General features: G+C 41.3%; 1 protein-coding gene across 8 annotated transcripts in view; it reads right to left on the bottom strand.

Annotated features, from left to right (window-relative positions):
- pcdh1b (protocadherin 1b) overlaps positions 1-26757 on the bottom strand; it is a 353309-nt gene that overhangs the window by 132147 nt on the left and 194405 nt on the right. For 7 of the 8 annotated variants that reach the window (XM_029119484.2, XM_029119483.2, XM_029119482.2 and 4 more), the window contains exon 5: positions 15940-16159. In XM_029119484.2, coding sequence (XP_028975317.1) covers positions 15940-16159 — 220 coding nt within the window. Of the gene's footprint in view, positions 1-14656; positions 14754-15939; positions 16160-26757 lie in introns of those variants that run through there. The other variant, XM_029119489.2, reaches the window with a different exon arrangement.

Here is a 26757-nt window from a genome sequence, read left to right as displayed (position 1 = left end):
CTTTCATTGTCGCTATCATAACTGCCATGGTTGTCCTTTGCTTGTAAATGTAATACCTGGACGTTTTACAAAAGACGAGCCAGCATGTTCTTTCCACCATTGGCACTGCAATGAAATGCCTCAATTTTGCCTGAATATTTTGAACAGTATCAAAGTCTGGAATTTCCTCATGTCATCCATTCATCTTCTGAGTCATTGTACTGCAGAAAGTAGTATCTCACAATTAGAGATTTTTTGATAACACCAGATTAATTCAGGGCAGCGATGTGGTTCACTTTTTTGAAAATGTATTGTTTATTGGTAATACAATAAACAAGCAGTGTTGCCAACGCCTCGTTAAGGAAAGTAGCTATTGGCTGTCCTCAAAGTCGCTAGAAGTTTCTGAATGACATCATCGCCGAATTTGCATAATTGGCCATGTGCATGTAATGAGATGGACGCTGTAGGAAAGAGGAATAAGGAAGAGAAAGCAGCTGTACATGCTTCTCCAATGTGATCACATGCCAGCATTGAACAGTGTTTTGCTATAAGGCTTTGCCTAGTTTTTGAGTTGTCATGTGTTTTTTTACATCACTACAATACATTCAGTATGCCCATGTATCATCTTCAATAAACGACTTCAACCAGCGTTTGAATTCAGGATTTGATTCCCACTCCTTTATGTATTTTTTAGTGTACAGTTTAGAATCAGACATGATGAGCAAGCCAGCTAGATGTTTAGCTTATGTCACAGAGAGGCACACACAGTGGATGAGGTGAGTAAGTGTAAGTCAAATGCAGGTATTTATTTTAGACAAAGAAAATTTTATCCCGCCCTGAATGCAAGCCACGGAGTGTGAATATCTCCTGCTCTGACTGCAGTGCATCTGGGAGGGACTGCTGCGTGAGGACTGGGCTGCCTGTGAGTGCTTTGCGACGGGGGAGGGGCCCACGGCAGCACCCGCTGCTCGTTGAGAAGAGTAAGAATGATACGTGCTTTTGCGTCAGAGTCTCCAAAAGTCTCCAATAACACCAGCAAACATTGCTAGATTTGTTGCTAGTTGCTTTTTTGAAAAAGAGTCGGTAGAGGGGTCTGATTACTCGCTGAATATAGCGACAAAGTCGCTAAATTGGCAACACTGAACAAGTACCTGTGTTATGACAGAAGTCGGTGACTTGGCAGATCAATCAGAACTTAGTATGTTAGCATGTCCAGCCCCTGCATTATCTCAGCCAATCATGTCTAGCAAAAGTCCTGTATTTTCTGCTGGTTAAACAGGGGTTTGAGTTTGACATTTTATTTGTTTTAACACTTTGCATACTAGTTTGTTATTAAGTCACATGAAAGTTCACATCTGCAAGAAGGCATTTCAGCAAAAAAAGTCAAAATGTCCCAGGACACTACTTAAAAGTAGTGACATTTCAACATACGCTCCCGTTCACGAATTCTGTCACAAATGTGTGTATTATCAGATCAATCTTTTTTTTTTTCGTTAACTAGATGTATTTAAAGTACATACACCCACTGGTCTGTTAAGCAGTCAATACAAACATCACTCAGACATTTTCTTAGCGTTGGTGTAGCAATGTCTAGTTTGGTTGATTGAGTTGAATTGCCTGAGACTGGCCTTCTGTTGACTAAAGTGCAATACAGGTGCTGGTCATAAAATTAGAATATCATCAAAAAGTTGATTTATTTCAGTAATTCCATTCAAAAAGTGAAACTTGTATATTATATTCATTCATTACACACAGACTGATATATTTGAAATATTTATTTATTTTAATTGTGATGATTATAACTGACAACTAATTAAAATCCCAAATTCAGTATCTCAGAAAATTTGAATAAAATTGGACCAATACAAAAATTTTTTTTTTAGAAATGTTGGCCAACTGAAAAGTATGAACATGAAAAGTATGAGCATGTACAGCACTCAATACTTAATTGGGGCTCCTTTTGCCTGAATTACTGCAGCAATGCGGCATGGAGTCGATCAGTCTGTGGCACTGCTCAGGTGTTATGAGAGCCCAGGTTGCTCTGATAGTGGTTGGCCTTCAGCTCTTCTGCATTGTTGGGTCTGGCGCATTACATCTTCCTCTTCACAATACCCCATAGATTTTCTATAGGGTTAAGGTCAGACGAGTTTGCTGGCCAATTAAGAATAGGGATACCATGGTCCTTAAACCAGGTACTGGTAGCTTTGACACTGTGTGCAGGTGCCAAGTCCTGTTGGAAAATGAAATCTGCATCTCCATATAGTTGGTCAGCAGCAGGAAGCATGAAGTGCTCTAAAACTTCCTGGTAGACGGCTGCGTTGACCTTGGACCTCAGAAAACACAGGGGACCAACACCAGCAGATGACATGGCACCCCAAACTACAGACTGTGACTGTGTAAACTTTACACTGGACTTCAAGCAACATGGATTATGTGCCTCTCCTCTCTTCCTCCAGACTCTGGGACCTTGATTTCCAAAGGAAATGCAATATTTACTTTCATCAGAGAACATAACTCAGCAGCAGTCCAGTCCTTTTTGTCTTTAGCCCAGGCAAGACGCTTCTGACGCCGTGTCTTGTTCAAGAGAGGCTTGACACAAAGAATGCGACAGCTGAAACCCATGTCTTGCATACTTTTGTGCGTGATGGTTCTTGAAGCACTGACTCCAGCTGCAGTCCACTCTTTGTGAATCTCCCCCACATTTTTGAGTGGGTTTTGTTTCACAATCCTCTCCAGGGTGCGGTTATCCCTATTGCTTGTACACTTTTTTCTACCACATCTTTTTTTCCCCTTCGCCTCTCTATTAATGTGCTTGGACACAGAGCTCTGTGAACAGCCAGCCTCTTTAGCTATGACCTTTTGTGTCTTGCCCTCCTTGTGCAAGGTGTCAATGGTCGTCTTTTGGACAGCTGTCAAGTCAGCACTCTTCCCCGTGATTGTGTTGCCTACAGAACTACAAACCCGATTCCAAAAAAGTTGGGACACTGTACAAATTGTGAGTAAAAAAGGAATGGAATAATTTCCAAATCTCATAAACTTATATTTGATTCACAATAGAATATAGATAACATATCGAATGTTGAAAGTGAGACATTTTGTAATGTCATGCCAAATATTGGCTCATTTTGGATTTCATGAGAGCTACACATTCCAAAAAAGTTGGGGACAGGTAGCAATAAGAGGCCGGAAAAGTTAAATGTAATGATAAGGAACAGCTGGAGGACCAATTTGCAACTTATCATGTCAATTGGCAACATGATTGGGTATAAAAAGAGCCTCTCGGAGTGGCAGTGTCTCTCAGAAGTCAAGTTGGGCAGAGGATCACCAATTCCCCCAATGCTGCGGCGAAAAATAGTGGAGAAATATCAGAAAGGAGTTTCTCAGAGAAAAGAGTTTGAAGTTATCATCATCTACAGTACATAATATCATCCAAAGATTCAGAGAATCTGGAACAATCTCTGTGTGTAAGGGTCAAGGCTGGAAAACCATATTGGATGCCCGTGATCTTCGGGCACTCAGACGGCACTGCATCACATACAGGAATGATACTGTAATGGAAATCACAACATGGGCTCAGGAATACTTTGAATACATTGTCGGTGAACACTATCCACCGTGCCATTCGCCGTTGCCAGCTGAAACTCTATAGGTCAAAAAAGAAGCCGTATCTAAACAGGATCCAGAAGCGCAGGCGTTTTCTCTGGGCCAAGGATCATTTAAAATGGACTGTGACAAAGTGGAAAAGTGTTCTGTGGTCAGTCGAATAAACATTTGAAGTTCATTTTGGAAAACTGGGACGCCATGTCATCCGGACTAAAGAGGACAAGGACACCCCAAGTTGTTATCAGCGCTCAGTTCAGAAGCCTGCATCTCTGATGGTATGGGGTTGCTGAGTGCATGTGGCATGGGCAGCCTACACATCTGGAAAGGCACCATCAATGCTGACAGTTATATCCAAGTTCTAGAACAACATATGCTCCCATCCAGACGTCGTCTCTTTCATTTTCCAACATGACAATGCCAGACCACATACTGCATCAATTACAATGTCATGGCTGCATAGAAGAAGGATCCTGGTACTGAAATGGCCAGCCTGCAGTCCAGCTCTTTCACCCATAGAAAACATTTGGCGCATCATAAAGAGGAAGGTGCGACAAAGAAGACCTAAGACAGTTGAGCAACTAGAAGCCTGTATTACACAAGAATGGGACCACATTCATATTCATAAACTTGAGCAACTTGTCTCCTCAGTCCCCAGACGTTTGCAGTCTGTTATAAAAAGAAGAGGGGATGCCACACAGTGGTAAACATGGCCTTGTCCCAACTTTTTTGAGATGTGTTGATGCCATGAAATTTAAAATCAACTTATTTTTCCCTTAAAGTGATAAATTTTCTCAGTTTAAACATTTGATATGTCATCTATGTTGTATTCTGAATAAAATATTGAAATTAGAAACTTCCACATCATTGCATTCTGTTTTTATTCACAATTGTACAGTGTCCCAACTTTTTTGGAATCGGGTTTGTAGACTGAGAGACCATTTAAAGGCCTTTGCAGGTGTTTTGGGTTAATTAGCTGATTAGATTGTGGCACCAGGTGTCTTCAATATTTCACATTTTCACAATATTCTAATTTTCTGAGATACTGAATTTGGGGTTTTCATTAGTTGTCAGTTATAATCATAAAAATTAAAAGAAATAAACACTTGAAATATATAAGTCTGTGTGGAATGAATGTATACATTATCCAAGTTTCACTTTTTGAATGGAATTACTGAAATAAATCAACTTTTTGATGATATTCTAATTTTATGACCAGCACCTGTAGACAAGCGTACTTTAAGAGTTGGCTTTGTACTTTTTACTCTATTAAATTTGTACATAATGTTGCATTAAGTACATTTTTCAAAGAACCTGGCAAGACCCTACACACGGATACACATTCACACAAACAAACAAAACATTAAACCAAACATGATGGTATGTTCACTCCTACAAAGACAAACCTTGTTCTAACACAAACATAAAGTGTAAACCCTTCAGACTGGCTGGTCCACTATTACACACACATATGCAAACACACACGCACAAATTGCACCCAAAGACATGCTTGCAAAAACACAAACACACAGACACATAAACTATTGGTGTAGCTGGCAGAAATGCAGCTCTCAGCATTTCTGACTGTTATACATCAGTAGTAGAGACACTGTCCTCCGTGCTCCAATTTACTGCTGCAGCCTTAGCACAAGAGAGAGGTTGTATTGCACTAACGCAGACACACAGGCATACGCACAAAAACACACCCTCTGCCTTGACAGGAGTGCAGCAGGCCACTGAAGATAAGCACAAATAAACAACAGCCCTGGCAAAATAAATCCTCCTCTCTTTCGCTCCAACCCTCTTTCCTACCTGTCCACATGCAGGTGGTTTGCCGGCCATCCCTGGACGAGGAGGCATGTATCACCCAGGATAACCCGAGGGCAGAGGGGGTTGAAGAGGACCGCCATGTCTTAGTTCGAGACTTAACATTCAATACTGCAGGGCACAAGATACTGACCAGCCGTGTTCCCTCCTGCTCACCCAATGCAAAGGCAAGGAAAGGATGTACCTTGCCTGTGAGTGAAATGGTTTTCATGGTCTAGAGCAGTGTTTCCCAATCCTGGTCCTCAGGTCCTAAAGGGGTGCACGTTTTTTGTTTTTGCCCTAGCACTCACACACCTGGTTTAAATGTTGCCCTACCACTTACACACTGGAGTGACGTTATCAACCGATCATCAGGTCTTTAATTTGAATCAGGTGTGAGAGTGCTAGGGCAAAAACAAATACCGGCACCCTGGTCTTTGGGTCCCAAGGACCAGCATTGGGAAACACTAGTCTACAGGGAACAGTGTTGAGGTAAAATGGCTACGGAGGGGATGGAGTGTGTATGTTTGCCTGCGAGCATGTTCGTTTTCCTGCGGTAACACTTTAGACCGTGTAAGGGCCATCTGTAATAGATGGTCTTATAACGCATAGAGTCTGTGATCTACTGGACTACTCATCCAGGGACCGCAAATACTTTACACACAATACCTTTTAATTCAGTGAAAATGCAGTGATTATACAACCATTAGCAGTACTCACAAGACCGCCTCGTCTTGCATTCTGCATTTAAATGGCATTGGCTATTTCTCTGATGATAGTACCCAAGCCCTTTAGTAAACAATTACAAAAACCTCTTGTACAACAGGACAATAATTGTAGAATCTTTTTAGAGAATAAACACACACACACACACACACACACATAAACACACATAAACACATACACTTGTAAGGGATATTTTTGTATTTACTTGTAAGGCTATTTTTGGGATAAAAATATATTCCTCCAAATAATCTTACTCTTAATTTAAAATTTAGCCTAACCCTAATCCTAAATTTAAGCATAAACATGACCATAATCCCAAGCCTAAAATATAACATACCCCAAGCCTAAAGTGATTACTATATCAGTGAGGACTTCTCACAAAATTCCCAAACAAATTCCCAAACTCCACAAGACACAAAGACAAAGGACAAATTAAACCGTCACATTCTATTATGTGTGCATGCTAGCGATTGCAACACTCTTTATGTGCGTAATAGTAATGGCATCTCTTTTAACTGTAATAATGAAGAACATTTTCAAGTGGCATGAACACAATTAGCCCTAATATCTTCCTCTGATTATGAAGCAAACTGTTGTGTCCTATTGTGGTTTAGTGCCCTATTACACTGCCTTTAGTGAATATGTACAGCTGTAGCATGGGTTTGAATCCAGATGACTGGTCTTTCAGCAAAACCCTCAAAATCAATCCTGAAAATGCACCCCCCCAAATGTAAACAAAACCCTTCAAAACACAGTCTTCAGACACACCGTAACACTGCACTGTGCACTCTATCATGGGAATCCAAACCATAGAACAGTTATTTTTGAATGACTCATTCATTTTAGCTGTTCTTTTGACCTGCTGGCCGCAATTACTTCTACAGCGAGATTAATATGCTCTTCTTCAGCTCAGTGGTGCCAGAGGCAAGCTCCAACCAGCAACTGTCTATGAGGCAGTATAAAAAAATAAGGCTAACAACTTATCATGTGAGCAAGGAGGAATCCAATTAATTGAATATGGTAAATTCCCGATGGACACTGCTTTGCGCAACCAAAATGTAGATTTCAAAACCAGCCTCTGCTCAACAATTGAACTAGAGAATGAGCTGCTGCTACAGTTTGAAAATTATATTGTGCTAATCAACCTAGCCTTAGCAGTGAAGCAGATGACAAATGCAGCCAGCTATGTTGAATAAATGGTTTAAACTGAGACAGAAAGGTGTGGGTATTTGTACCTTTTATTTAAATATTTAGCACTGTAAAACATGTTTTTAACCACTGGATTTTAAACAAATAGAAGTGATTAAATTACCATTATGTAGAAAAACCCTGAAACTATTGGCTTGCAGGCCAGGACAATCTAAGTACTGATCCCAGTGAAATAGAAAAAGTGTGTGTATGCGTATATGTGTGGAATGTGCATGTGGGGGGCTGGATAGCTTAAGCAGTCGATGGTCTCTTAACAATTTGACATAGAACAAAATGTTTCCACACTGCATAGATAATGAGAATGTGTGTGAGGAGAGCTGAGGGATTTGCACTCTGGTGTTTTTCTTTAAATATATAATGCGTGCATGTGTGTGTGTGTCACAGTTAGCAAGAGACAAACATAGACTTATGCTGCTTAATGTCATGTGTATATGATTGATGTCAGATCCATTGTCTGTGTTTGTGTGTGTGTTCACCTGCCACTTGTTCCTTTGTACCTATGCCTGTGCTTATGTGTTTGTCTCTCTTTTTGTAAGAGAGACCGGGAGTCTCCTTCAGCAGGGCTTTATGAGGCCTATGTACTTGTGGCTGTGCTGGGAGCCTCTGACAGCTTCGGGGGCTGAGGTTTGACCCACTGCCAGCCACCATCATGGACTGCTCATTTAGAGGCAGAGAAAGAGAGGGGAGAGGCCCCCTGAGCAGGCCCTGGAGAGCCCATCACAGGCAGCAGGGAGTGATGAGAGAGGAACCGGGAGTTGGGGAGTGAGGATGTTGGATGCTAGGGCTTTGAGGGCGATTATTAGGCATGGAGGCATACTCCCTTCTTTCTCAGGCCTACAGCAATATAATGGAATAGAAAAAGGGAGAACTAAAATGCGGGAAGGGGGAGAGCAGGGAACAAGATAAATTGAGCAAGCACAAGGAAAGGAAGTGAGAAAGGAGAAATGAAGAGAGCAAGATGAGATCACAGAGAAGAGAACAATGAACACCAAGATAGCCATAATAAGTTAATGATAGTGTAACCATTGGGAAGGATGGATGGAGAACATTTAGAGGCCAAGAGAAGGGGAGCAAGCAAGAGAATATGAGGGGTAAGGATTAATCCAGACAGAGATGAGTCAATATAAAATGTGAATCTATGTTGATTAAGAGAGTTGGGAATGTTTCCATATATCTGGGAATCCAATTTTGGAAAACATGTCAAGGGAGCAGTTCTAAGGGAATGGGTCAAAAGGGTCTGCACAACGACACTCCATGGGAACATCTGTTCTGTGGGAAGCCATGGTTCTGTGGAGAGGCATTTTTGCGCCAGATTGGGTCTTGGGGCAGGGCAGTCTGCAACATAACTAGGCTCTGTGGGAAACAAGGGTTGAGGGTGCTCTGTGGGTCCATGAGGTCTGGCTTTGATCAACGAAGTGCATCCCCAAAACTTCCTTTGCTTTACCCAACCCTCCATGTCCATCCATCACCACACTCCTGTTTCTTGCCTCTCCTTCCCTTTTTCCCAAATTTTCTTCTTGCCCTCTTGGGGATGATGGAGAGAATGAGGAACTGACTTGGGCAGGGTTTTCGGAACAAAGGTCAAAAAGCAAAGACCCCCAGATTGACACAAAAACAACAAAATAGGCAAAGACAAATGGTGCTGTTGTGCTCTTCTGCAATGCCCACTGCTGGGACCAAATGTCTACTTCTTTATTTCCAAATCTCAGTGGTACATCCCGAAAGGCTCAACTCCCATTCATTGTTTATAATAGGAAACGTCTCTGGGATTTGGTAGAAAATGTTGAACTAGGTCTGTCATGGACAAGGTTGATTTATCCATCTAAAGTGCTCCCTCTAGAGGAGACATAACTATGCCAAATGAGTTCAAATCTGACCCCCACGCTCATTCAGCAATAATTCGGTCCTCTATCTTTTCCCATTGTCTCAATCTGATAAAATGTCATATTTGCTAAACAATCAGTACCAGAGACATTTTGAATAATGTGTAACACATGATACTTTCAATGCCATCTTGCCTCTTTGCCGTTGCAGTAGAGTTGTCTTAATTTGTTGTCGGTCTCAAACATCCTGTATGTACACATGAAATGAATGCAACATAAAGTAAAATGTACATACAATTCTACAAAACACTTTCCCAGGCTTTTCTTTAGATAACAGCAAAAATGCAATTTGTAGCAGAGTGGCTAGCTAGTGATGACATGACTTGTCAAACAAAATAATGTTTCCAATGTCCATTGGTTCAACAGTCAAATGTAAATTGAACAACAATGCACTTTTTCATTATGTTTTATTATATATGTATAAGTAAAAATCTCGACCATATAACCTAGAAATTACATGTAACTAGTCTGTACAACATTCAGCATATTTCCATTGCTATTAGATTGCAGCTTAACATTATGCTATTATGTTGTTTCTCAATGTTTCGGTAGTGTGTTAAGGTTTCACAATTATCTTGATAGCAAGATGTTTTTGATTGCTAATGCATGTTAAGTTAGGGTACATTCCATTGTGAAAGCATCGCTACAATCAATAACATCTCGTTATGAACTTGTGAACTTATGAATTAAAGTTTTAGGGTTACTGTATGGTAAAAGTTAGTTGTCACATGATTAGGTTAGTGTTAGGATTGAGGTTAGATTTAACGCTACAAAAACAGAAATTACCAAAACAAAACCATCACATGTTAGAGACATTCTGCAAAAAGATACTTTTTTGCTCTTGATGAAACCAAACTTGCAACAAACAGACCTCTGTTATCTCTCCAACTGCCCACCTCCACACCAGCAAACATGGCCACATTGCAATGGTAACAGTCCTGGTCATATGTTGATACTGAATGTAATTGTGTTTTACGGTAAACCAGAATCTTATATGAAACAGACTTAACACCTGGAATAAAATAGTTCAACAAATTGAAGACAATTTGTAATTTTCTTCAAGCTATAATGCAATAAATGGCCATGACTGGAGGCAGTTTAAATTTTTTCAGATGAAAACCAGGACGAAATGACAAGAAGGCAAAAGCAATCACTTCAGCTCTTACATTTTTAGACCTTCAGCTCTTACATTGTTATTTCTTTAAACAACAGTTAGGAAAGCATAATTTCCCATCTCCTGACAACAAATGAGGAATCATCAGAAATCAACTACCATCTGGGCTTTTTTGCCTCGGATTCGCAACTGTCAAAGCAATTTCCTGTGTTTTGCAATCTTAAATATGTCTGACGATTGAATCTTTTGGGCAGCAGATTGTATGTTCTGGGGGGGGGGGGGGGGGGGGTTATCAAGGTGATTTCCCTCGATATAGGTTGGTCCGATAATTATGGGGAAAAGAAGGAAGGGATGGGTAGAATCGTTGGTGGAGAGGAAAATTAGAGGGGTGGGTTTGTGGGTGGGGAGACAGTACGAGGTAGGCAATAGGGAGTCAATTTGCTCTCAAAATGAAAGTGTAATGGCCATTTATGAGATGTCCTCGTCAAACAAGGCGAACTTAGGAAGTGCTTGGGAAATAAACCCTAACAGTGCCGCACATGTTTTAAGGGTTGAGATTCTTCTCCCCTCTCTTCATTTGTATCTCTCTGTATCTTGCTCTCCCTCTCAGTCTCTCTTCAGCATCGTTTGTATGTTTGTTTGTGTGCGTATTTGTCAGAACCATTACTGTATGGCTGATGCAATTATGTGATAGGGCTGCAAGCAAACTTGGGTTACAGAGGTGGGGGGTTGAAGGGTTTAGGATTGGGATGGGCTAGAATATGAAGACAGTACACATACATAGCCACACAAACTCACATACACATTCCAAGTGGATTGCACAGATAGTAATTTACAATGCACGTGCCCACACAAATAAATAGCACATGTGTATGCCCAGAAGAATGACAAAAACATTGGCCATCAAATGATTATTAAGAATACAATCGTCCTTGTTGTTCACATCCATTCTTCGTCCCTCCCTGCCAGACCAGAACCAAGCAGTGACTCTGATCCTCATTCTTCTGTGGTGCAGTTCGCAATTCCCTGCCTATCTCTCTCTCCCTCCCTATCTCTCCTTCCCTCTCTCCCTCTCTCCCATCTCTGTAGGCAGTGGGAGTACCTTACAGGGCCTAAGGGAAAAATAGAATGGCTGAAATAATGGGTATGTGTGTTCGTCTCTGCATATCACAAAGGTGTGACCGTCTTCACCCTCTGAGCTCTTTCTGTCCCTCACATACATACGCACACACACTCACACCACAAAAAAGACACACATGCGCAGACACAACATCCCACATCACAAACGAGGAGCAACACGCCGCCACTAACGGCAGGGGAGGGCCGCCAAGCAGTACAATCATCCATAACCACCGCAGTGGCTCAGCCAGTCTCAGCAGCCAGCCCTCCCCTTCGATAATACATGAGACTACTCCCAAATGTAACGTAATTATCCGAACGGCGGTTCAACCTCCTCGATTCCCTGTATGCTCTCAAAGCATTTCTACTTTATGCAAGGGAAGATAGAGATGTTATGTAATTGAGACAGCAGGGTTGACTGAATGGCAGTGTTGACTCTGTGGTGCGCTGGAGACGGACGCAATCATTTAAAAGTGTTCTAAGCATGGTTCACATTTAGCAAAGGTGTGCTTTCATAATCCCCAAAATAATAATTGTTGTCATATTTTAGAAAGAGTGCTTCCTATGAGTCATCACAATAATCTTCATGGTGATCATTGCCATATAAGCCCTTGTATAAATGGGTGGTTCAAATGCTGACTGCTGATTGGCTGAAAGTAGTGGTATATGAGACCACAAACCAGGTATGAGACAAAACCATAATGTATTGTTTTAAATATGTTGGTAACCAGTTAATTAGCCATAACGCTGGGGGTTTGTGGAATATTGCCAATACACCACAACTAAAATGCTCCATGCAGGCACTACATTTCATACCTAAGAACAGTTCTTCGCTGTACCTTTTTGGTCATATACCACACTCCTTCATGATTTATTGCTTAAATATCACACCTGCAGGAGCCATTGCTAACCAGTATTTCAAAACACCTTGCTGCCATTTCCCCTGCAGCTATACTATAGACTTCACACTGTACAGCATCTCACTGTAGCCTTTCTGTCGGAAGAGCATTACCCTGAGATGACCTATTCGATACGACCAATAACACCCATCCTTCTCCCTCGCTTTTATCACCTTCCCATGAAGACTCAATATCTCTCCATAGCACCTACATGCTCACACCATCTCTGACACCGATTCATACCAGTCTTGATTGCCTATTCACATCTTCTCAATCTCCTTCCATCCCTCATCAACTCCGTCCCTTCACACTATTCAAATCTCTATCGGACGCCCCCCCCTTTCCGTATACCCCATCCTCCACTCCTACTATTCCTTCCAAAAAATGTCGGGCTCCACAGACACATCCATCCCTATTAAAGGGAGGAAGTGAGAGCATTGGGAGGGCATGGCGGGGGTCTGCCGGAAACACACACCCAAGGGGATCCAGGCCCTGGCTAATGGAATTACTCTCCATTATCTGGCTATACATAGGGGGACTGCTGGTTGAACAGACAGATGAGAGTGTGAGAGAGGGTGTGGAGAGGAAGAAAAAACGAATGCGGACGTTGAAAGAAATAAAGATGTTGGGAATTATTGCTGGTCTTGCAAATATTGGTGTGATCTTGGTGCTTCTAGGAGTGTGTAGGTATTTGGGGGCAGAACTCAGGAGGGTATTTTTTTTTTAGGGGGGAGGTGGATATAAATTGATTAGAGTGTTTTGCCTTTAACCGTGAGGTTGCTGGTTTAAGACTCCAAGCCGACAAGTAAAATGTTTGCTTTTGCTCTGCCCTTGAGCAAGACACAACCTTAATTGCTCCTTCCGTTGATCAGGCGGTATTAGATACCACTTTGCATTAGCAATTTCTATTATTAATTGTATTTTTCTCTTCCTTTTAGCCCACTTTCTATCGTTGCTTTTAGCTATTTCACTGAGTAGGGTGTGCTTACTAAAATGTAAATGCGAAAAAAATTTGGACTGCTTTACATGGTTTTATGTTATAAGAATGCAATCAAATCATAATGCGATAATCCAGAGACGCTATCCTGTTATGAAGTTGGCACGGGAATCCATCATAGAATAGGAGCCCTGTGGAACAGTGAGAAAAGAAGCTTCCTAACCCTTCGCCCAAATCCCTGTTCCTATTTTCACCCTTTCACTTACTCTATCACCCACTAAACATTTCTCTTCATTCTCCGAATCCTTTATATACAGCACCATATAGCTTTAAGACATCACTACTATATTAAAGTACAGTACTCTAAAAGGCTGTGTTAGGGAGAGATGGAGGGTATTTATAGCTGTAAGGCCTGTTCTTCCTGGCTGGGCCCTGCTCAAGTCATCTGGGGGCAATGCTACAGGATTTTTTTTTTTAAATATTCCTGCCTCCTATTCTTAGCTCCATTGTACCAGCGGGTGATCCGTGAACACAATACAGTGCATCTCCAACAAGGAAGGCGGGACCATGGTTTCCAGGAGTCCTCTGGAATCGCTCGGCTGAAGATGGAGCACCAATGTCAGGGTCAGTTTACTCACATGGAGTCTTTGTAGGCTAGTGTTAGACAGGCCGGGTAGAAAGCTCAGCGTGCTGGTGTGTGTTTTGACGTGTGTCATTGTGTGTTCGTGTTTGTGTATGTGGAGGATAAGCAAGTAGATAATGTGCTGTCTGGGAGCTTGTGGGCTTGTTATGTAAGTGAAGTGTAAGTAAGGCTTAGGACCCCTTGTTTTGCATGCTGATTAAGTCAGTTCACACTAAGCTGACATCTATCCAGCTGGGGCAAACATCTATATTCAACCTGAAAACTACCCACTAAAGGCAAGGGGGAGAGCTATTAGCTTCACATCACCTTAAGCCTTTTAGTTTCACATCACCCATTATCTATTTCTGGTCAAACGTTGAAAAACTACTTGAACTGTGAGATCACACTGGCGGTTTAACGCGTTCAAAGGAACTCAATTACAGTATCGTGGTCACAATCAGCTGGCATGGACTGTAAGTCCGTAAACAGCTGTTGTCAATAGAACAAGTTCACAGCACAGTCAAACAGATATACACAGATGCACATACAAACAGAGCAGAACACAGATGTACACATTTGGGAAAAACAGGTTTTGACCATCCCAGCAGTAGACTCATCCAACCAGTGTTGCTTAACTCAACCCTTTCAGAATTCTGACCCCCACCACAACCTACACTCATTGTGACCTCATTCAAACCAGGGAATGTAATAGGGAATACCCGTTATTCTCCTTCAGTTCCCCCCCTCATTTTTCTCTTTTTAACTCCTCTCTTATTTGTCGGGCAGGGTGGTGGCTCTAGCCTCTGGCCGTCTCACTGCAGCTGTGAGTAATTGTGTTTACAGATGGCATACGTGCGACCTGCATGGGTACAGAGAAAGACAGAGATGGAGAGAGAAAGAGAGAAGACAGAGTCTCCCTGTATCCCTTCCCTGCGGCCCCCAATCATCTCTGATGAGGAGGGACAGCCGTGGCATTTGGGCTGAAGATTCTCACTCTCTCTGTTAACTGGCTTTATGTGTCTGATACAAATGTTCACCAGCCTCTACCATATTTTTCTCTATCTATCTCTTGCTCAACCTCTTGGTCTCTTTCAAATGTTTTTTTCTATTCTGTCATTCTTACCTGCTTTGCCCACTCGTGTTTGTGTAAAGTATGTGGGAATATCTGTGTGTTTGATTCGTGTCTGATCTTTTGCCATCTGAAAATACTGTTGCAAAATGCATAGTTTCAAGGACAACATGCTGCACTGGAAAGGATGCGTAGTACGTGTCACAGTCAGTTATGTACCTGGATGTTTCTTACACAAAGTACAAGCAAAAGATGCACAATATTTCAATAGTCATTCGTTTACTGTTCTTTGAGTTTACACTATAAACAATTTGAACCCTGACTGGCTGAAAGCCCGAGAATATGACACTGTAATGCTGAACATTTACTGTTGTTTGGAGTAAACAATCCATTATAAACTGGGTAGTTCCAACCCTGATGATATATGAGACTGGACCTAATTATGTTGTTAACCGGGTTTATAGTAGCAATAAGCCACCTTGGTGGTTTGTGGTCAATGACCAATATACGCTGGCTCAGGGTGGTGTCCAGGCACTTTGTGTTGTGTTGTGCTTAACAACAGCCCTTAACAACAGCCCTTTAATCTGGTAAACCACCATATACCACACTGGCTCAGGTGTTATTGATGAACTATGCCTTATCATAGGTGTTTGTGATTGAGTCATTTAAACCATGTGATTATTGGTCATTACCCAATTGCTTTCACATGTATGTTTGTGATTCTGCATGCGGGTATAATCTTCAGGGTTAAATATGCAGTAGAGGGACTAGAGTAAATGGACCTCTCCTGGATTTCTCCTATCTGACAAGATTCCATGCATGGAAATAGAAGTGAAATAGAACACTTGTCTACATTCATGTCAATGACTCATCGGTTCTATTAATTTCTTCTAGGTGTGCATTCCTAGCTGAAACCCAGGTGGATATAATAATTTTTTTGTGGGGGAAGAGAGGGGAAAATGCCACCTGGTCTTACCGTTCTCCGGATGTTCCATCTCTCCGATACTGCCGTCCGGAGTGGTTCTCTCATAGTGGTCTTCAGGAAGGGCAAGGGGTCCGATGCGGGGTCCAGATGATGATTTGGAGCTGGGGGTCTCTGACTCCTCCAATCCGCTGTCGTAGTAGCTGTGCTGAGAGGGGTCCTGCTGGTCTTGAGCCTGATTAGTAGTGGAGAACGTCACTCGGCGGTGAGGAAGCTGTGATAGGAGAACAGATATAAGAGAAATTGCGTTGGTTTCATTAACTGCTTTTTTGGATGCATGGTTTTGTCGTTGGTGGGTTGAGTCTGAGTTCAGTGTGTGGTGTTTGTGTGTGTGTGTGTGGGTGTGTGTGAGTTAAGGGAGTTGGGGGGATACAATGGGGAAAAGCAGCTGTGTAAGTCGTGTGTTTGATGGCAGCATAATTAAAATACAATTAGCCATCCCACTTGTGCTGGCGTTGGATGTGACTCACTAGCAGTCATCTCTCTGGAGGGTACTAGGGAATGGAACAAGCTACCAAGAGGCCTTCTCTCTCTTTCACTCACACACACACACACACACACACACACACACATACACAATCATACATTGCCCCAATCTACACTTACAAACATTTCTCATTTGTATCTCAAACACACACACACACAAATGCATCCATCCACACACAAGTGCACATAGACTCTCAGTGTAGAGTGTATTACCTAACCGTTAACTAAATCCTCTCTGACTGCTACAGCCAGATCTGATAAAGAGGATGGGTGCGACACAGATCCCTGAGGGACCCCTTGGCCGATGGGGCCAGGCACTCAATCACTATGGGAAGAGACAGGTGCGCAAATTGGGTCGGGGAAAGACTTACAGGCCCCTGTCAAGTAACAACACCAGCAACTATACCATAGGCCAAAATGGAAGCTAGACCTGCCAACACAGACTCAATCCCATCCCACAGTTGCTGAGAGACACAGCTGTGAGGGGAAATAAAGATAGAATTGTTTTGAGAGAGAGAGAAAAATAGAGGGTGGTAGAGGGGAGTAAAAAGACAAAAATTTGAAAGACTGATAGAAAGAGTGAAAGAGTATTAGAGAAAGATGAAGTTGGAAAACACTTTTCACAGACACAGATTATGCCTAGTCTAGGAAAAAAAAAACAAGCTCAATGGCATGTTCTGTTGAACTTGACTTTTTAGTCCTAGACATGGTTTAATCTGTGTCTGCACAACTGTCTCTTAGCGTTTAAAGGGATATTGCTTCCAAAAATCATATTTCGGTGACAGTCCCCTTACCCCGAATAGGTCCTTCAGGTACATATAGTCGTGTTTTAAAACAATCCATTATTCAGCTCTGTCTGAGTCAGTAATTAGCGCTATTAACATCGTCCAAATTCATGAATGGAAACTGTACATATCCCTACCACAAAGCTGCATTGCAAGCAGAAAACTATTCTAAAACACTCCAAACAAAGACAAGTGGTGTTGTTTACCTCAATGAAAATGACAATGTTGTATGCTTCAAAATAAAGTTTTAATTCATAATTTTCAAGTTATAATTCTCATTTCAAATAAACGGGTACTTCCTGTGTTTACCGGTCAGTTTTGTTCACAATTGCATCAATCCAAGCATTCTTTAGGGAAGTGTATACACAGTAAACAAAAGTTAGTATTCACTGGCTAGAAAGCAAGTTACATATTTCATCTTTGATATTCACCTCAGACAGTCAAATTGTATTTGCTTGAAAGAGAAAGGAAAATGCATTCATATTATGTCTGACTCGAACAGGAAGAGCGTTTTTACAGTATATATCCTTACATGTTCAAACCATAATGCACAGATGATGAATTGACCGAATAAAAGCTTGATAAAAGAAGAGAGGGGAACACGTTAGTGAACACGTTGATCTCCACCCTTGCCCAGAATATCCAGAGGCAATGTGTACTTTGTGTATTATAACAAATGAATCAGAAGTATTACTTATGATCTGTCTTGTCTCCACGGGTTAAACTGGGTAACTTTATGGAATTGCATTCGCATTTAGTCCTCTTCTATGTCAACGTGGGTCACGATCCTCTTTCTTAAAATGTTTCTCGTAAAAATTGTATGTCTTGTTTACGAAGTTGCTCCATTGATTCTCCCACACTATGAAGTATTGTCCCCGCAGAGCAGGTAGAATTTAATTAACTCAAGACTCACAAGCAGGCAGAAGTCAACATCGATACTTACAAAGAAAGGAAATCCAACTCAAAGTTTATTTATCAAATGCACCAAATAACACAGAGTGATCTTGAACAATGAAATTCTTGTGACAAGGCACACGACATCTACGTAGTAAGAATAAAAAAATATATAAAGCAATCCTATAACAAAAAATATAGCAATAATATAAATAAGTGTAAACTAGCCACAATTTTAGAAAGCAAGTTGAAGAAACCTATCTTCACATTACTTGTTGAGGTTGAAGTTCACGCTCACCTCGATAACATCACTGCCGAAGAACAGAAGCAGCGTATCGTGGCAATAGGAAATAGTTCGCTAGTGCAAGTTTGAATTCAGCCAAGTCTGCCGGCTGTTTCATTAGTGTAACAGTTTAAACAAACGATGGTACTGCGATAGATTACTGAATGTAATTTTAAGTGTTTTTCCACTTGCAATGCAGCTTTGCGATAGTGTTTCCATGCACTTGGACAGTGCTAATAATGCTCACTACAGACTGGAACAGAGCTTAATAATGGATTGTTTGGAAAAATGACTTGATGGGGCTTCAGGAATTATCCCTTTAATGTCCCTGGAATTGTTTTCTGTTTCAGCAGATATTGATAATTTACCTTTCTCTTCCTCTCACTGACACACACACACACACACACACACACACACACACACAGGTTTGCCTTTCTACACTTGTGCTTACCTAAGACCTAACCCTGACACAGAAATCCCTAGTCCTAAACCTAATACTTACTCTAACCTTAATCCTAACCTGTAAATACTAATCATTAAACTAAACCTACATCTAGCACCATGCTCAATTTCAGTTTTTCTTCAAACCTAACCCTACAGCTAGAAGTCACATTTTCCTTTTTCCCTATAATCCATGTGGGGTTTTACAATCTGTTTTCTATGTTTAAATATAAATACAAACATGACATATAAAAATGGCTCATATTTAAGTGTTTCTTGTTATCTGGCACCATGCATATTTTTCCACAAGCGGTATATGCATGTTAACCTTTTTATTTGTTTGTTAATTTCCTTTTTTATTTTAGCAACAAGAATTGTTCTGTGGAAGACATTACGTCTTCCACATAAATCAGTAAATAAAAGCACTTGCTCAGCAGGTTCTATCTTGGGAAAGTGGAACAGAGACCCAAAGGAGCTATGAATATAGAATATAGACTCCTAGAAATGTCAGTTGCACCCCAGTTCCACTTTACACACAATAGCAATACAGACATTTTAGCTCAACATGACCTCTGATTATGATCATTATGAGTATCATTTGTTTAGGCCTTTAATAGAAATTTTAATACATTTTCTCTGTATAATTTATATCATTGGGGAAAGGCATTAGCTCCAAATAAAGTTAGTTGTTATAGTCAGCTGTACAGTTAATTTCTGTGACCAGTCAATTGATTTATGTGGTAACCTGCCATTTGAGATTATATTACCGACGTGTTTGGTTGGGAAAAAAAAACTGGGCAAAAAATAAATAACATATTCCCTCTGAGAATGGAATGTCAGGGTCAGCGGAAAACACTCTGACCTTGACAGGAGGAGACCTGTCCGACATCATAAATCAGTAAAACACCCAAACCTTTCATTTGGTTCCTGATAGTGCTAAAAGCATAATCTCTGAAATGATAGATGAAGAAATTGTTGTTTTCCAACTCATGTCCATAGCCCTTGGCGAAGATATGACGGAAATATCTATATGAAAGAATGAAGGGGTTGTGTCCATTGAGATTGTGCATGGTTGTGCAAGTGGCCAGCTGTCCAGATAAGAAAGACAGATAAGAAAGGACTCTTTCATTAGATAATGGGGAGTCATATTCACAATACAACATTGTCCATCTTCCCCAGATTATTTAAATCAGCCACTGAAAAATGCCAGACTGACGCTTTTCATTGATTCTCAAAAGTGTCTGTGAGGCTTAAGGTGGAATATGATAGCAAAGGCATGTGTGTTTTGTTGTGAGAAAGGGGGAGAAAAAAAGTGAGCTAAATCAAGAGAGAGGAGGAAAAAAGAGAAATCCTCATTAGCTCTCTCCGAGGGAGATGGATGATGTTGTATTGTGTATTCTTATGAATGTCTCCCCCTATCAAGTATGCACAGGCACAGGCACACACACATGCACACACACAAACAGCAACAAACACACACACACACACAGACCAACACAGACTCAATGTGTTGCTTTGAGCTGCTTGCAAGGACATTGCTACACCTACATTGTGATCAGTTGAAAGAGAAACCGATGCAATTCCGAGGAAAGGGAGGAAATGGCTGAGAGAGAAAAGGCGAGTGACACAATCAGACGAGAATTACGGCAGAAGAGATGAAGAGAGAATGGAGAGAGTAGGAAAGCAAGTCTACGTCTGAGTTAAGGCCTAGTCAGAGTGACAGCAAAGAGAGAGCGAGAAGAGAGAGGAAAAGAGCGATGGTGAGCAAAACATTGTTCCATCAAGAAAGAGAGAGAGGGAGAGAGAAAACCAGAGTACAGAAAAAGATAGACAGAGAGAAAGAAAGAGCCATAAAGAGAAAGTGAGGGAGATTATGAATGTGTCACATGTCAACCAGACAGACAAACCTACTGGTCATGTTACTATTGGTGAAAGGGAGTGGATGCACACTCGCATATACTCACACACTCACACACACACACAGACACACACACTCTCTTGTACCCTGGAGCTAAAACAGCACTCAACAACCAACAAAAGCTCCCTTTATTTCTCACTCCCCTCTTCTCCCTCATTCTTTCCACCGCTCTTTCACTTTATTGGCCAAATCCTGCTATGTTTCTGGTTCCCCTGGCCCTAGTCAACCAGGGCCAGACTATGTAAGGCATGAGAGCTATGCCGCAGGCTATGATTGGTTCCACGGGAGAATGCACCTGCAGTACTAAGTACTTGAATAAGGCACTCCCCAAAAAATGAAACAATAATGTGCCTAGATAAATGGAATGCTGTGGAACTTTTGTAGCAATTTCAAAATGCCAGATGCTGGAATTCAGATTCCAAAGGGGGAGGTAGGAGGGGAGGGTGGTAAGAGGTGTGTTAGAGGAGGAATATAAAGGGAGATGGTGAGGTAAAGAGACTGAGAAGGAGGGGGGACATGTGGTTTGTGTATGTTTGTGTGTTTGAGTGTATACATGTGTTGGTTTGTGTCCACCCGTCCTTTTTTAAATGGAACACTTTGATGTGGGGAGATAGGAGGCGATAGGTGGGCACTCAAGCAGGAGGAAGATGTGATGTGGGCACACTGGTAAGAACATCTCTGTAAAGTGTGACAACAGAGATGTATCAACAAGATTATAACAAATTCAACAACAAAAATGTTTTAACTTCAGGCATTAACTTAAAAATGGTAATGAGTTACGTTTTAGGTATGGTTGTAACAAAAGTCAATGGTTACCTTTAAATATTAATTAAGAGTAGTTAAGGGTTAAGGTTGGGAAAAGTTTAGGGATAGAGTTCATAGATATAAGATTTATCGTCCCACGGACCATAAGTTCTGTCTCCAAGCATTACTTTTTGAAACTCCTTTGTTTTGGCCGATAACCATTAATTCATGGGGTGGTTAAATTGGTAAAGGCTTAAAAAAATAAAGTCTTGGAGCTACAATTGGCGGCTAACATCCATCCACTGTCCCCAGGGCCCTAACAAGCGGCCAGCTTACAAATGGAAAGAGTGCTTACCGTTGCCCTAAGAGGACAAATATGTGGACGACCTGGAGAACAGGATAAGTGTTTCATATTCAAGTTAATCTGGAGTGATCCCTCTGGATATTGAGGCCTACCTGGAATTTAACGTAAGCTCCAAATATTTCTTATTTCAACACTGTAGTCATATAGAATACAGTCTTATCCAGAGTGCTTCCCATAAGCCATTTGGGTTAAGTGCTCGGCTCGAGGGTCCAAATCAACAACCTTTTGGTTACCGGCCCCAAATTTCCAACCAATAAGCTACATCCCGCCATATTTTCAAATGTTGTAGCATGAGATGTTTTACAGGTTTCATTTGAGCAATGTTTTAAAACATTTTCCCGCATTTAGCAGATGCCCTTATCCCGAGAAACTTACAAAAGCAATGTAGGTATATAGTCTAACTCACGAACAGCAACACATCTTATTCAGGTTTAATGTCAGATGCTCAAAATTACTGCCACCCAACATGTTGCACGGTACTCTTGTGGATGATGCACAGGGGAAACACAAACACCTCTTCTAGATGGAGGTTTTTACCACAAACTATTGATTAAAACTGATGTCATCTAACCACAGAGTTTGTAATGCAAATGAGGGACAATATAATGAGTGTGCCTACAGTATGATCATGTTACACTGAAATACATATTAAGCCTATCAACAAATGTGAATCATTTAGTCAAAGTTTGTACGAGAACAGAAGTAGGCCTATGGCCAGAACTAATCACCTACGGTCACATGCCAAGGGTAAATAAAGCACACACTGGATAATGACAGACATACCAACACATATACAAACCACACATAAACTCATGATGTGACCTACTGGCAAAACATTTGTTCTCCAAGCTGATGTGTGCCATACAATGATGACAAGAGAGGCTAAAGTGTCTCATGTGAAAGAGGTGACAGACGATAACATGACCTCTCCATTGTGTGCAAACTGTCATGGTACGCAGCCTTCCTTATACATTTCTCTCACTCCAGTCTCTTCTTTCCAGTGTTTCTGCCCTCTCGCCTCTTGGTTTTGCCTTTACTCTCTGATCTCTTTCTTTCTTTATATTCATTAAATTAAATTTAAAGGCTTCAATTGCTAAAGGAAACAAAAACATTTGTGGATATGAATGTAGAACTCTCTTCAAGCCTTTCAGAATCCCTGAATTTCTGTCACTTGTTATCTTTCACACTCTTTAACACTTGGCTTCTAACTTTCTGTCTCTCTCTATAGTCCTCTCTCAAACCTTTGGTCTCTTTTACAATTCCTCTGTACCTCATATGCTCTGTCACTCTCTGCTTCTCTTGGTCACTCTATTTATTTGTCTCACCTATTTCTTTATCTCTACCAGGTCATTGGTTTTGTAAAGCACTTCTATACTCTAGGCGGGTGTAAAAATCTACAAACAGTGAGCTAGAAGAATCTCACTGGCTGTAATTCCTACTATGTTGCTGGCAGGAAAACATTAATTATTCTGACACACACTCAACCAAAAATGTTACTCCAGCAGTGCACACCCACACACAGACACACTCACATTCAAGGAGGCAGGCAACACACAAGCACAGCTATTCAACAATCATAACCACCATTATAACATTAACAACCACAAGTAATCCTATAACAACCATAACTCATTAAAAACACTGAATTTTTTAAAATTGTACTGCAAATGTACTGCAAACACACACACACACACACACACACACACACACACAATCTAACACACACACATATACACACACACCAACACACTATAGTGGATTCAGCCTTAGCCAGTGTCTTAGCCTGCCTGTGTCCCTCAGAGACTGGTCTGACAAGTGTATGTGTGTTTTGTGTCCGTGTGTCCCACAGCAAAAAGCATTACTGATAGCAAATACATTGATTCACAGACCCAGGAATGAGGCTAGCAACTCATGGTTACAAACACACACACGCCTTCATATAATATAAAGCACCCTTTTCAATTTACCACCTCACTGCCCCAAACATATCACCCATCAAAGTGGTAAAATATAAATGATCAAAACAATAACACGTCACTCATACTTTCACTCCTGAATTTAGATTTCCAGAAGCCACTCAATTCAGAAACGTACCCACCCCCTTATCGCCATATATTATTTAAGGAAGACAGACACATTCTTAAATACATGTTTTCATACTCAAAAGGGCCTGGTGTTTGTTGCTACAAGCGTCTATTCATATGCACACAAACACGCACGTGCATTTGATCACATACACGCGCAGAAGCAAGCTGGCAGAAACAAACATCGGAAGACACGCAAAGACACACAAACTTTCCATCTGTGGTGCCTTACCTCCTTGAGCAATGCTAACTGCTTTTTTTGTTGAGAAATGCCCAAGAGAAAACGTTTAAAACCAAAGGGTGACAACGTTCATTATCATCACTTTCTCATTCATGCCTAGAGTGGGTGCTGGCTTGGAAAGATGGAGCGGAAGAAGCGACACGAGAGGAGAAGGAGGTGGAGGAGAAACAAGAGGAAGAAGCAGAGAGAAAGCCAAATTGTAAGACTGAAGGGGTCAATGTGGTGGTTTAACCCCTACCCCCATATACGATGTGTGACCCCATTCCACATCATGTCTATCACATGCAGTCAGGAATACGTTTGCATTGATATGTAAAGTTTTTTTAGGCATATCTGTGTTGATGAATTAACCCATTTTGACCAATCAAAACTTTCTCTGGATTTCAAGTAATCTTGGTCCATCTAAATCAGTGTGGGTTGTTATCGAAGATCCAGACGTACAGGTACCCACATGAGATTACTCATTCTCCTTTGTCGATCTCGACGATCCTTCAAAGACCCACGCAGTCATGAAAAGTGCACAGCAACATGCGATGCGTTCATCTCATTTTATTTTCACTTCCTCTTTCTTTTTGACTCAAACTCATACACTATTTACTGTAACACTCTCAAATGTTCTTCATTTTTTCACTCTCTGATTCTTTTTGGTTCTGTCTCTCAGTCTCTTTCTGTCTGTCTTCCTAGATCAGATATGCTATTATATCTGTGATGAGCTATCAGTGAGGTATGTCATGTTCTCCCAGGTCTTCAAATTCCTACTGTAAGGAATGTGGGAGAGATAATTGGATCCAGGAAATAGCTTTGGGAAGATGGGTTAGGGACAGGCAGAGAAAAAGGCAGAGTGCGAAGAACAGAAAAGGTCTTACATTCAGACAAAACGAGTGTGTTAGGGAAACCTATTTATCCTCATTCATTCAGCAACTCTCAGATGTATCTTTGTTTTCTCTCTCGGAAATCTATTTAATCTCGCTCTCCCTCCTTGACATTCCACCTCACCTCACCTCTCTATCAGAATGAAAAACAAACCGTGTGAATGATATTCAGCTAAACGGATGTTAAAATAGTTCTTGCAAGTCTGATTAGAGTGGAGGTGTGAAGGAACTTAAAAGTCTGTGTGAGCAGCAGGTGCTTGTTGCTTAATGCTTCTGAGAGGATCAGTTCCAAAAGAGCTTTGTTTTCACTTTGTCAGGAACCCAACACCCGTTTATCTTATTGGACCACTGGCATAGTGGACTAATTCACAAGGCTGCTTCCGGCGCAAATTCCATAGCATTACTATAGACACCGATCAGCCATAACATTATGACCACCTGCCTAACATTGTGTAGGTTCCCCTTTTGCCGCCAAAACAGCCCTGACACATCAAGGACTCCACTTGACCTCTGAAGGTGTATATGGCACCAAGACGATAGCAGCAGATCCTTTAAGATCGTGAAAGGGTGCACACGGTCTGTAACAATGCTTAGGTAGGTGGTATGTGTCAAAGTAACATCCACATGAATGTCAGGACCCAAAGTTTCCCAGAAGAACATTGCCAAAAGCATCACACTGCCTCTGCTGGCTTAAATCCTTCCCATAGTACATCCTGGTGCCATGTGTTCTCCAGGTAAACGACGCACACGCACCCGGTCATTCATGTGATGTAAAAGGAAACGTGATTCATCAGACCCGGCCACCTTCTTCCATTGCTCCATGGACCAGTTCTGTTGCTTACATGCCCATGGTAGGCGCTTTCGAAAGTGAACAGCACCCTGACATACACAACAAACTGCGCTGCACTGAGTGATCTGACACCTTTCTATCATTACCAGCATTAACTTTTTCAGCAATTTGAGCTACAGTAGCTTGTCTGTTGGACGGGCCAGCCTTTGTTCCCCACGTGCATCGATGATCCTGTCGCCGGTTCACTGCTATTCCTTCCTTGGACCACTTTTGACAGGTACTGGCCACTGCAGACCCGGGAACACCAACAATATATATATATACAGGTGCTGGTCATAAAATTTGAATATCATCAAAAAGTTGATTTATTTCAGTAATTCCATTCAAAAAGTGAAAAGTGTATAATGTATACATTCATTCCACACAGACTGATATATTTCCAGTGTTTTGTCTTTTAATTTTGATGATTATAACTGACAACTAATGAAAACCCCAAATTCAGTATCTCAGAAAATTTGAATATTGTGAAAAGGTTCAATATTGAAGACACCTGGAGCCACACTCTAATCAGCTAATTAACTCAAAACACCTGCAAAGGCCTTTAAATGGTCTCTCAGTCTAGTTCTGTAGGCTACACAATCATGGGGAAGACTGCTGACTTGACAGCTGTCTAAAAGACGACCATTGACACCTTGCACAAGGAGGGCAAGACACAAAAGGTCATTGCTAAAGAGGCTGGCTGTTCACAGAGCTCTTTGTCCAAACACATTAATAGAGAGGCGAAGGGAAGGAAAAGATGTGGTAGAATAAAAGTGTGAAAGCAATAGGGATAACCGCACCCTGGAGAGGATTGTGAAACAAAACCCATTCAAAAATGTGGGGGAGATTCACAAAGAGTGGACTGCAGCTG

The sequence above is a fragment of the Esox lucius genome, chromosome 4 (genome assembly GCF_011004845.1).
Source record: "Esox lucius isolate fEsoLuc1 chromosome 4, fEsoLuc1.pri, whole genome shotgun sequence".
NCBI lineage: Eukaryota > Metazoa > Chordata > Actinopteri > Esociformes > Esocidae > Esox > Esox lucius.
The sequence above is the reverse complement of the archived record's forward strand: the minus strand, read 5'-3'. Positions and strand labels throughout refer to the sequence as shown.